Source organism: Metopolophium dirhodum, chromosome 6 (assembly GCF_019925205.1).
Source record: "Metopolophium dirhodum isolate CAU chromosome 6, ASM1992520v1, whole genome shotgun sequence".
In the NCBI taxonomy this organism is placed as follows: Eukaryota; Metazoa; Arthropoda; class Insecta; order Hemiptera; family Aphididae; genus Metopolophium; species Metopolophium dirhodum.
The window spans coordinates 25,995,309-26,007,964 of NC_083565.1; the positions used below are offsets into that span (position 1 = coordinate 25,995,309).

Here is a 12,656-nt window from a genome sequence, read left to right on the forward strand (position 1 = left end):
AACTATGGGTACTTGGTATCTATACATAGGTACTACGTTTGATTAATATACTCAAAAGAACATAAATATAAACATACAACATGCAATGGATCAAAATTAAACACACCAGATCATATCCCGTTCACACTTAGTGCATTATAAGTGCAGCACTTTGCTTAAATCATTTTGATTTCACCTTGGAGATAGCAGTGTCCCACCGGCCCACCGTACACTACCTCTAATTGGGCGATGTGTTGGGGAGGGGGGATGGGGCGAGAAGTAAGAGAGACATTACCGTCTTTCGCGACATCACGTTGATACGTTGAACCCACAATGGAAAGTTTTTCATGCTTTGCCTATTAAAATAAAAATATATTAATAAATACCTACTGAAAGAAATAATAATTTATCTTTATTACTTTTTTAAATGTTCTGTCGCTAGCATCAGTCTGTACCCTTTTCTTTTTTATCCCTGCAGCTCTAGGTAGTGAACAGGGGACCATACGGTCTTCCTTGAAATCGGGTATTACATACATCGTTCCTTTAATGGGTGGTTTTCCATATTTTCCCTGTAAAAATTACGATATATTAATAAATACTGAAATTATAATAATTGATATTTATTACCTTTTTTACGTAAAGAGTCGAGGTGACATTACTGTCTTCCGTGACATCGCGTGCGTACATCGATCCTTTGATACATGGTTTCCCAAACTTTCCCTGTGAAAATAATAATATATTAATAAATACCGAATGAAATAATAATTGTCCTTTGTTACTTTTTTAAACTTTTTGTCGATATCCTCAGGTGGTAGACTCTTTCTTTTTTCACCGGCTCTATAGAGTGAGAGGGAGGTTGTTTTAATTTTATTTGAGTCTACTTTAGGCAATCGTGCTTTCCTTCCGGGAGCATGTTTTAAGATCGGTGTTTCAATCGATGATGTGCTATTGGGACGACGGTGACGTATTACACTAGATACTAAATGTGCTTCAGTTTGAACAATATTTGTCTTGTCATTACTATTTGACACATTATCGCTCGGCATAATGTCTAGATATGATATTGACAATGCAGTTATTACACAGGGAAAGAAGGGCTGTTTTGATTTTAGTAGAATTAACAAAATTTATTGCCTATGTATGATATATCAATTACTAAGTATATTTAATGATTTTATTGTGCTGAATGTAATTTATTTAATTATTAGACATTTTAGTGGTAATACAGTAAGTAAAATTAATTTTTAGTGAATATTTGCATTTTAAAATGTTATCGTGTGTGTACAATTTAATAATAGGTATACTCAAAAAGTTTCAAGTACTCGCGAATAATATTTTTAATTAAAACAAAATAAGTTTAAACTAGAGTGCGGATTTATAAACATTAAAAACCAACCAAATAAACACTAAAAAATCTTAAATATGTATAATTATATGCACTGAAATGTTGAAATGTGCAATAAAGATAAAAATTATGCATAAAAAAATTAGCAAAATAATTTTTTTCGAAGGTTTAATTAACTAAAACAACATAAATACTTTTCTTCGTTTTTATTTAAATAATGTCAATGGTCAATGGTCGTAATCGATATTTTCTTATCTTGGTATACGTTTTTTTATTTCGCCGATTATAGATCTAAGATCATCTTTGGGAAAACTGATTATATCTACAAGTACTTCTTTACTGCTATTATATGAACCTTGTGTTATATTTTTGACCAAACGAAAAAAATTTTATTTTCATTTATAGAAAAAAAAAACTAAACAAATTGAAAATTCAATATATCTATACAGAACTTGAAGCGAGCCTACATATTTTGAAAATTATATGGTGTATACAAAATGTTAATATAAATGTAAAGTGATATAATGTATCTATAATGTAATGCTATGAGAATTTTTTTTAGAGTTATTTTGCGTAAACATTCTCTTTTTTTTAAATTTTTTTTTCCCTGATGCTTTAGAAAATTACTGCAGGGAATATTATAATATTCATTATTTTTTACTAAAATTGTTCTATCTGAAATCTTTATTAATATATATAGTTATTTGTATCTTATCTATATTAAATATTGTTTTTTTTATCTATTCTCAACATTGCATACACCATTGTAAAATTAATACAATCATCGCTTTGGTTAGCCTCTAAAATAGGTTCTTACCAATGACATGGTGGATATCAAGTGCTGCTCTTGAGGTTCGAGACAATTTTCTATTATGGTCATCATCTTCATAAGATGATCGCTTTCGCTTGTGGTCAGTTAAGGTCAGATTGGTAGCCACAGCTACGTTCTCACCGGTATCATGGGCCTTAAATAAGTCCAGATTGATTTTTATTAATATAGTGTCCTCGACTTTCAGGCATAATTTTTCTCATACTCTATGCTGTATAAAATATAACATATCCCTTGGTTGCGTACCCGGAGGCACGTCTGTCTCAGCAGTAGCATGTTTGTCAGAATCCGGGGCCATGCTGGACACCCCTTTATCCGATTTGTCGCGGTTGACTGGTAACGAAAGTAGCAAGCCCGCTCTGTTGAACCTGATATTTACACCAGATCCACCTGCTACCAACGACTCCTGGTGGTCCGACCCCCCTGGAGCTGTAACAATATTTTTACATTTGCTATTCATATTGTGGTTTGCGGTTTTCCTTCCGTCCATTTTACCTGCTGGCAGGGATCCGTTTGCAAGTGTATGCAGGTGGACCGGACCTGCCAGCCCCAACCAATCAAGGTCATGACTGGCTCTAGGGTGGAACCTCTTGGCACGGACCAGTGATTGGCCCGTGAGCCCCCCCACCACGGCGAGGTGGGTCCCGTCAGGGGGGAAAAAACTCCCCCACAACATCAAATTGGGTCCGGACGAGGGACTTCTATGTTTTTAAGAACGAAAGTTAGTAAGAAAGTTAGCCAAGTTTAAAACACCGGTGGCAGTCCAAATTGTTACTATAATCCATTAGTTATTATTCATTATGATAGCTGTAGGTACTCAATTCAAATCTATCTTTGTTATTGTTAAAATATAAGTAGCTATAGTCAATAACTATACTAATGCTGAGCATTAATGAGTGTACAAGTTAAAGTTAAGTTAACTATTGTTTATGGTACCCCCCCAGGCTCTGTTCCACGGAATACGAATCCCGGTTGTTACAATACCTGGTTGTGATGAATTAAAAATAATAATATTTTATTCAGCACCAATATTGCCGTATAATGTATCAAAAACAATAATAACAATATATTAATGAATTATAAATATTAAATTATCATAAATATAAAGATACAAACATACATATAAAGTCATTAAAAACATTCATTTTTCGATTCAATTAAATTTTATAAATATATAACATCCTAATAAAATAAAAAATATTAAACTAATTGTTGAATATTCTAACTAAACTAGGTACACAGAATAATCATTAAGTAAAAAAGAATTTATATAAAATTAAAAAATGTTCTTTAATCTAGTTTAAAATATTTACACAATTTAGCACCATAATAATATTAATGTAGGTTTACATAAGACAGATCTGATGATCGATTTAATTGTACGAATATATTATTATATTTTTTTTTTTTATATATTTTTAATCTAGAATTTATACAATCTGTACATAAAAAAAATTACAATAAGCATAAATGATGCCTATTATTATATAATTATAAACTGTACCTATTATTTTACGTTTGTAATCGGTTTATAGTTTGGATTTATAAAATAGTTTTGTAATTAAATTACAAACATAATATATTGTATGATCTTTCCATTTGAGATTTTGATCAAAAATAATACCTAAATATTTTAAATTAGTAACTTTTTCAAATTAAAAACAGTTACAAACCTTTATATTATTCAAGCATCTAAAATTATGTTCGTTATATTTTAATCGAATTTTCTACTAATTTATACTAAAAAACATATATTTAGATTTTTAATATTCAGTTCTTTAAAATGTTTATGTAAACAAGCTTTTATATTATTAATATAGGTGCCCACAATGATTCACTAAGTTATACAATATCAATTTATTATTATATTATAGTTATATACATTAGCAATTTCTTTTACGTTCAATTGAAACTGTAATGTATCGTCAACAAAACAAATAATATTAGGATTAATAAGACAATATTTTATGTAAATAAGAAATAACAAGACGATAACTTGAATTTCACAAGTTTACATTTCTTCAATTTTAACTACTTGCAATCTATTTGAAAAATAATATGAAATAACCACTTCTTATGGCAATATTAAAAATACCACATTAATATTTTAATATTTTTTAATGAAAATCATTTTTTAAATCTGAATACAAACCAAATTACCTACCTTATTATTGTCATTGTCAATACCTACTAGAATGAATAAAATTCGAATCTTATAACGGTGCATATTTTGTTGATTCATTTTTCCAAATTGGTTTGTAGAAAAAGAGTTAGGTATGTATATTCAAAAGATCAATCAAACGTTGTTTTAAACCTTTTTCAAATATTTTGGATATGGAAAGAGACGGAGAGATATAGGTCTATAATTTGTACAATGATCAATATCGCCGGATTTAATAGTTTCGTTATTATTCTTACCTACGACTTCATGGATATTCGACAGTTTTTTGGTTTATGATCATCATCTCCATCATAACGTGATCGCTTTCGGTTGTAGTTTATTTTGGAGATACTAAATAAAACGACGCGTAATACCAAAACGAAAAATTGTTAAATATAATACACACTGTTTTTTTAGCTAAACAAAATAATTAAATTTGTTTATTATTCAGCGTCGATATGCCGACCGGCTAGGTAGTATCCGTGGTTATCTCGTTTGAATGTTTATTTATTTTCAGCCAGCGACAAAATATGTTATAATAATAATAAATAATAATAATCGGTTACGTACGTACCTACCAACTTAGTAACTACCTATTATTTATTTATATTATTATATTTTTATTATTTATATTATTTTTACGCAGATTCACGCTTATAATAAATATCGAAATATTTTACCTCCACGCAATTATCTGTGACTCGCCTTATTACATTTGAATGAATTGTCATGCGTTTGCATTGTATTATATTTTAATGTGTTATTACGTTAGTATAGGTATAATAATATTATAATGTTTTATCATTTGCGTTGTATATTATATTTAGGATAAAATAAGCATAAATCATGTTTTTTTTAAAAATATTTCGGTGATTTGAGTGAATATGTCACCCATTGACTCCCGTGTACTCTTCACACATAATATAATATGTAATTGTGATTAAGTATTTAATAAATAAACATTAATTAATAATACATATTTATTTATTTATTTAAGGTTTAAAAATCCTACCGTTATTGTTCTTTGGTATAATATGTATTATGTTGTGATTTTATTTGTTGAAGTTATGAATTTTTGATAGTATGAATAATTTTTTGTTATTAGGTAGGTATGTTCTATACCTCCTACGGTAGGTATTATAACTCTTTAAAAGTGAAACGATTTATGGATTTGATTGCATATTTCAATATTTGTCAATTTTAGATCATTCGACTTCTATTCCCTAATGATTACCTACGAATTGTTTTGTTGTATTTATAATATATAGATTTCCCAAAAAAATTTTCAAAAATCTAGTGGCAGCTAAACTGAATTTATGCCACGAAAAAATTTTAAGAAATTATTTTTTTAAGAGGGGATTTAAATCATGTTATCCCCGGTTGCAAAATGTTGAAATTGGCACTGCTGAGTTGTAAAAGTTAATAACAGAACAACGAAAATGTTGATATCTACAATACTCACACCATAGGCGCAAATAGCGTTTGGGATTTTGGGGGTTCAAAGCCTTACTTTGATAATATCGAATAAGATTAAAACAAAATGTAGGAAATGCTATGGACATTTTTTGGGGGTGGAGGGGTTAGACCCTAAAGACCTTCCTCCCCTATTTGCGCCTATGACACTCACTTACCTTTGAAATTGCCAACTTTCACGAATTCCTGATCATTGTTATCATAATCGATTTTGCGTTCACACTTGCAATCCAATTCGTAGAGCGGCGTAGGCGTGATATTGCAAAATTTAAACAAAAATATTTAATATATCGACGTAAAGTTACAAGAATCGATTTGGAATTTCAAAAAAAATTAAACTAAATTAGTAATTATATATATTTTGTGTATTTTTCCGTCGTAACCAAACGGTCGGCAGCATCTCCATGGTTACATGTTTAAACGTTATATTTCGTTTTCAGCCACCGAAAAAGAATTTATAAAAAAACATTTCGTTATGTGAATATTTTATTTCTTATGGACGCCATGTGTATATAATAATATAAAAAATAAGGGTAAGTGAATGTCACTCTGCTGTACAGTATTTTACAAGTGGGTGGTTGTATAATAGATTGTATTAAATTTGAATATCATTGAATACAAAAATCGATTCAGAGCGGAGACGGGTCTTTCAGTCAGGATATTTTATATATTTTAATTATTTATTATATCCTGTGTATTTTATTAATATTTTTAAATTCATCACAAATTTTAATTCGGTTTTTTGGTGATAAACAAAGCGTTAGAAATTAAAATCACATTTATAGTGGTTTTTCGTAATTTGTCGGTGGTTTTTCCCATGACATTAATTTATAACTATTGAGAAAGTCGAAAAATAACCTCTTTAAAGTACCTACCATCTTGATCCATTTTTCTTAAACATAAGATGTTATATGTTGAAATTGAAGCACTCCTTCTGGTAAAAATTATGTATACAGGATAAAAAAAAATACCATTTTAAAACCACCAATTAAAATTTAATGAATAGAAAAATATTCTATTTACTCGCAAGTATGTACAAAATATATATATATACACCCACATATAATCTCCGTAATCCACTAACAAAAAAATAACCAAGTACATCACGTTTTAATGATTTCGTTTATTGATAATTTACATAATCAGATTTAACTATAAAAATATTTTTATCATAATAGGTATACAATTTTTTTTAAATAATATATTAATAGAGTAAAGTTAAAAATACAGAATTTTTAGAAATAAAAATTTGTAGGTAAGTAATTGTTATATTCTAATATAATATATTAGATGCATAGCTGTGTTACAGATATACATTTGTGGGTGGAGGGGAATTTTTAATAGCAAAAATAATTATATTCAAATTAGACTATCTATTGCTATTATACATGTTAAATTTATAATAATACATTTAACAATTAGAAAAAAATAAGTATAGGTACCTATGTTAAAAATACAATTAGGTTGGAACTAAATAAAAATAGTTAATACCTAACTATAAAATATTTGTAACTACATTATAGAACAAAGTAAAATACTATATAAACATGAATAGTTATTAAAAAAAGTAAATTTTATACTATTATAGAAAGTAAGTAGGTATAATGAAAACATATAGTGAAATAAAAACAAATCTATTATACCTTAGCCCCTAATTTCTAAAGAAATTTGTTTAGTGAAGGTAGGTATATGACTTGTCATACGTTGTATGAATATTAAAAAGAATGTTTGTAACATAATCCACACATACTCTCAGATTCCAGCAAATATTTGACATTAAAAATATGGAACATTTCCAAAAATACGTAAAGTATTTTTTAAATTGTAAGTTATATAATATTTGACTGCATTAAAATATATCAAAATTTGTTATGCATAAAATAATGTACCAACAATCAATATATATGGCTGGATAGGACTATAGATAATATAAGAATGGATAGGCCATTCCTTTTTTAACAAAATAAGGGGTCGCGGTCCGGAATATGGATGAGAGAGAGAGACTGCTTTTATATAGTGCTCTCACTCCAGCAAGGGGTTTTAAGTTCCGGTGGCCTATCCATTCTTAAAATATTATCTATGGATGGAATCCTCTTTCTGTGCCGTTTATTTTTAAAGTGCTTCCATATCCAATCGTGTTTCATTAGATTTTATGATTGAATTTTAGGAATCATTGATTCCATATTTTACATAGTATTTTTTTCAATTCTCTTCTCATTTTAATTTTCTTGGTCAAGGAATTAGCAGACTATGTATCGTGTACATAACTATCAGATATTTTGAATCTGAAAATACAGTAATTTAAAAAAATGTTAGAAATCATCTGAATAGTATGTATAGCATGTTATTTATAACATGTTGATTACAGTGAATAATACTGGTACTGCTCAATAGGTAACGCTGCAGTTTTAATTCGTATTAACTTTGTAAACTTGCATTCAATGTCTAAAATAATCTAATCTAACTCATTAAAAATAATAAGTAACTAGTTATTTTTATAGTTTTTTTTTTCATTTAATGAATTTTTCAATTTCTTATATAGTTAAACTTTCTAATTCTAATGACTGACATTCCAAGAAATTAAGGTTATTACCTACCAATTTGAAATATTTGATCAAACTATCAGTTGACAGTTGTTCAATTTACCTGAATTTAATAAATTTCATAAGCTTATTTATATTCTAACTTAGTTATTTTTTTATATTAAAGTAACTTAGCTTTAACTAGTTGAAAAAAGTCAAAATAACTTTTGCCCAGCTTTGCCAATAGGTAGGTATTTATTTTAAAATGTTATCCTTCATTAGATAGTATCTATTAGTTACCAAAAGATAAAGTACATTATATCTATTAAAATGGCTTTATTTCAACATGTTTAAACATATTTATAAATTATAATATTGTGAATTTGGTTAGGTACCAAAATTAAACAAATCGTAATAATTGAACAAACACTTCAATACCTACATCATTACATAATATTAGGATTTTTGTTATAAGGAGTGTCTGAATATTTAATTTTGTGTACCAGTAAAATATACAAAACAATATATTTTATACTATAATTTATGGAGTACTTACTATTGGTTAAATCTCGTGTGTTGAATTATTTATCCGTTCATTCAATATTTTAATGCGTTTTAGAAACACTTCTTCAATTTTTACAGTATATTCTGTTAAAGTCAATATCTACCTAGAATTTAAAACAATACTTATTAGTTATTTTGACTGAATACATAAAAAATATTGTTATTTAATAAATACCTACCTTATTGTATAGATTCAATGTTCACAGAAGTTAGTGTCACAATAAAAAATTCATGATTAATTAATTCTTGCACAATGTATTTGGTAAAACCTTTTCTACCATATTCAATATTCATCATGAGTTGATTTTTTGACAAAGGAGTGAATACACTATGTAAAAAATATATTATAACCAAATTTTTTAATCTGAAAATAAATAACTTGTAAAAAAATTTCTATTTTAAAGCATGAAAATAAATATTAGCAAAAACATTTAAATTTAAGCTGTAAGATCACCCACCCTGGTATTTGTAGGTAGGCACTAAATAATGTAGATTATACTATAAATAAATTTATAGGAATCATATTTCATTGGTTTTATATTGAATTTACCATTTTTTTTTAGTATGGAATATTATTATAATACAAAATATTAGTACAATAATAACTACCTATTGGAAATAATTTATTTGTAATATTATAACATGGATTCTAGATTTATTCATGTAGATATAAAAAATTTATGATTTTGACATTTCTTTAGTTAGTGAGAATTAAACTAAGCTAGTATTAAATCAATCTTAAGTAGGTACAAAATGTACCTTACATTGTACATGAATATAGATTTCAAATATTACCTGGCGACAAATCGTGAAGCGTAATATTGAATGATTTTTCAAAAATTGAATTTAAATTAGAATTGCCTGTATATATACTTTGGATATCAATATCAACCTAGAAAATATATCATAAGCAGTAAAATAAAAATGCAATAATGATTCACTATTTAATAAAATTAATATTTTCATTTAATTTCTGTGTTAAAGAGAGTTTCTGTCTCTAAGGGCCAACAAGTTTCTCGCTATGCCACTGCTTCTCAGTTATTTTATTTACTAACCATTCTACTTCTTTTTTTTCCGAGAAATTCCACATCTAATATTTACTTATAAATGACTTATTATTATGTTCATTACATTATTAATTATTATATATTACCAAATAAATTCATAATTTTTATCCACATAGTGTCATTTTTCAAATGGCACTAAAATATTTTGAATACAATTTACCTTTTGGGGAACTCAAGGCATCATTACCAAAATGTATATTCTATAATATGTCACAATAGAAATTTATTTATTTAATATGTATATTATTAGGTAACTACTTTAATTTATGAATTATATTACTTTGACTTTAGAATGAAAAGTTCTAACAAATTACACTGGATATGGAATACTATAAAACTGTCATTCCAAAGCCAATTTTTATTATATTACAAACAATATCCCACCAACATATTATGACAACTTTTGTTTATAACATTAAACTTTGTAAAATAACCTCATTAAGATTATTGAAATATTGTGTTTTTTGATATAGCATCTTTTCGACCAGCAATGTTTTGAATAATAGGAACTTGTTCAATATTACAGGTTCCTTGTTCAGTGTAAATTAGTATAACAGTATATCTAAAAATATTAAAGAGAAACATTTAGTTTAAACAAGCGTAATAAATTTTTTTTCAATTTTACCTATATAAGATGTGTATACGGATTCTAAATTCCATTCTAGAAGCAAATTCATCGACTGTTAATTGTAATGAAATTCTGGAAATCTTCTCGGAAGAGATGTAGTTGTTTTGTTTTGAGATGAATAATTATTACCTATCGCATATCATATTAATTGTTATTTGAGAGTAATTCATATTCATAATAAATAAAATGATTACTTGTTAAATCTGCAATATTTCACTTTCTTTTCATCAAATTCATTTACTGAGCTATTCATGTTGATGCACTAAAATAGGTTATAAATGTTTGAATATTATAAATAATTATTTAGGATACTACCTAGTAGTAGGGAAGACTGTTAATTTTAATAATGATAATCATATTCAATTAATAAATGGTAGGTAAGCTGTTATTAATTAAATTTCATAGTAAAATTGCTATGTTCAAAATAATTATATCACTAATGAAATGTTTTATGTATAAAATGAAAAGTAATATACCTAGGTAGACATCTATTAGGTATTTAAACAATTTTAGTCAAACATAGTTCCGCTCTATTGAAGGTAAACTGAAGCAATCATTAACATAATTTAACGGTCGTAACTACAAAAACTAAAACATTTTTGATTTGCTAGTTATAAAGATAGACGGAAAAAGTTTCTGTGCCATTCTAAGATAACGGATTAATAATCTTTACTTATAAACAGAAGATATTATAATATTATACAAACATTTCACTCACCGCATTTATACAACAAATATTATATGAATAAAACATATTATATTTGTATACAAATAACATTCCACTATTGATCGGTTATTACCACACGGTGTATTAATATCGTATAACGTATTAAGCATGCCTAAATAGTCTATTTAGCCACGGTATAAGGTAGGTTCAAGTTGAAAGTTTTAGGTGGATGAAAACGAAAATTCCGGAACCGGTGCGCCATCGTCATGGCGTTATCGCGTTGTGTTTCGACGACTGACGGTTGTCTTCACAGTGACCACGTCGTGCCTGTCAACCGAATTTGCGCGAGTTAAAATTGACTTATTATAAGTATAATATTGAAAACAGATAGTTTCAACTTTCTAAGATTATTTATTTTACTACTATACATAATATAAATATTGTTTGATAACTTATTGTAACAACTAGAATAGTAAACTGAAATTGATTGAATTCATTTTGTATACATCACGTGACGCGCAAACCGACAGTTGTGTTCTATGATAACACCATGGACCAATAAATACTATATATATATATTATCTAAGGTAGTGTTCTACGATTTGTTTATAATAATATGTTCCTTGATTAGTTGATTCTTCAACGATTTGCATTGACTCTTATGGGAGCTCGGTAATTTGAGCCATAGAGTCATGATGTTGAGAAGAGATGGTGATTACACTCCCAATATTGTTCAATATTTATTAGAATTATTGTAATAACTATGACTGTCCATTTAAATGTCTACTATTGAATGTTTAGTTACCGAACAATAAATATTATGTTAAAAGTTTAATAGGTAAATTAAATAATTAAACATGCTAAATAAATTCTATGTACAAGACAAGATACGCTTGTGGAAGTCAAGGAAAAAAATATTTCATTGTTTATATTTACATGATTTTTTATAAATTTTAAGTAGGTAACTACTAATTAGCATTACTCCACAATAATATAATAATTATATAGAGTAGGTATTATTATTATTTGGTACCTAATAATAATTTATCATTTTAAGTAATTTTCAAGATACGGATGCTCATACTTTAAATTTAAATATTATAATTTAATATGATAATTATTAGGTAATAAACAATATTTTTATAACTTTTATCTTGATGTAAGATAAACTATAATTAATAAATAAATATTAGGTACATATTAAGTAAATCGAATTTTAACCTTTTGTAAAAATGTATTATATATTAATTTATCTTTATTACAATATTCCTATAGGCTATAACATATTTAATTTTAAGTTTTATGTTTTTATAATCTGATTGGGATATAATTATAATTTTAATTAAACAACACATTTGTATATTTTAGTAAATCTAGATGACTATTTATATTGACATAATTTGTAAAAAATAGTACCCAAA

The 12,656-nt window shown here is 27.0% G+C and overlaps 2 protein-coding genes and 1 long non-coding RNA gene across 6 annotated transcripts in view; all 3 read right to left on the minus strand.

Annotated features, from left to right (window-relative positions):
- The window catches only part of LOC132946686 (uncharacterized), a 327,529-nt gene extending 315,784 nt beyond the window's left edge, over nt 1-11,745 (minus strand). The window contains exons 1-8 of one of the 4 annotated variants that reach the window (XR_009664745.1): nt 11,287-11,745; nt 10,763-10,830; nt 10,566-10,697; nt 10,375-10,502; nt 9,669-9,765; nt 9,049-9,201; nt 8,866-8,973; nt 6,891-8,072 (exon numbers count right to left, since the gene is read on the minus strand). This is a non-coding gene — a long non-coding RNA (uncharacterized LOC132946686). Of the gene's footprint in view, nt 1-6,890; nt 8,073-8,865; nt 8,974-9,048; nt 9,238-9,668; nt 9,766-10,374; nt 10,503-10,565; nt 10,698-10,762; nt 10,831-11,286 lie in introns of those variants that run through there. The other 3 variants (XR_009664744.1, XR_009664747.1, XR_009664746.1) reach the window with 3 other exon arrangements.
- LOC132946563 (uncharacterized) lies at nt 156-666 on the minus strand. Its single transcript, XM_061016612.1, has 3 exons — nt 607-666; nt 399-548; nt 156-335 (listed from the first exon to the last, which is right to left on the minus strand). Exons 1-3 carry the CDS (start codon nt 664-666, stop codon nt 156-158), a joined length of 390 nt encoding a protein of 129 aa, XP_060872595.1.
- On the minus strand, nt 755-2,643 carry LOC132946565 (uncharacterized). Its single transcript, XM_061016613.1, has 3 exons — nt 2,359-2,643; nt 2,142-2,289; nt 755-816 (listed from the first exon to the last, which is right to left on the minus strand). Exons 1-3 carry the CDS (start codon nt 2,641-2,643, stop codon nt 755-757), a joined length of 495 nt encoding a protein of 164 aa, XP_060872596.1.
- Nucleotides 11,746-12,656: the final 911 nt, after the last annotated feature.

Coding starts and splice junctions, on each gene's coding strand:
- LOC132946563 (XM_061016612.1), bottom strand. CDS start 666: ATGTACGCACGCGATGTCACGGAAGACAGTAATGTCACCTCGACTCTT. Junction 549..606: donor CGACTCTTTACGTAAAAAAG/GTAATAAATATC, acceptor TAATTTTTACAG/GGAAAATATGGAAAACCACC. Junction 336..398: donor GCGACAGAACATTTAAAAAA/GTAATAAAGATA, acceptor TTATTTTAATAG/GCAAAGCATGAAAAACTTTC.
- LOC132946565 (XM_061016613.1), bottom strand. CDS start 2,643: ATGGACGGAAGGAAAACCGCAAACCACAATATGAATAGCAAATGTAAA. Junction 2,290..2,358: donor TATATTTTATACAGCATAGA/GTATGAGAAAAA, acceptor GACTTATTTAAG/GCCCATGATACCGGTGAGAA. Junction 817..2,141: donor TGATATCCACCATGTCATTG/GTAAGAACCTAT, acceptor CTCACTCTATAG/AGCCGGTGAAAAAAGAAAGA.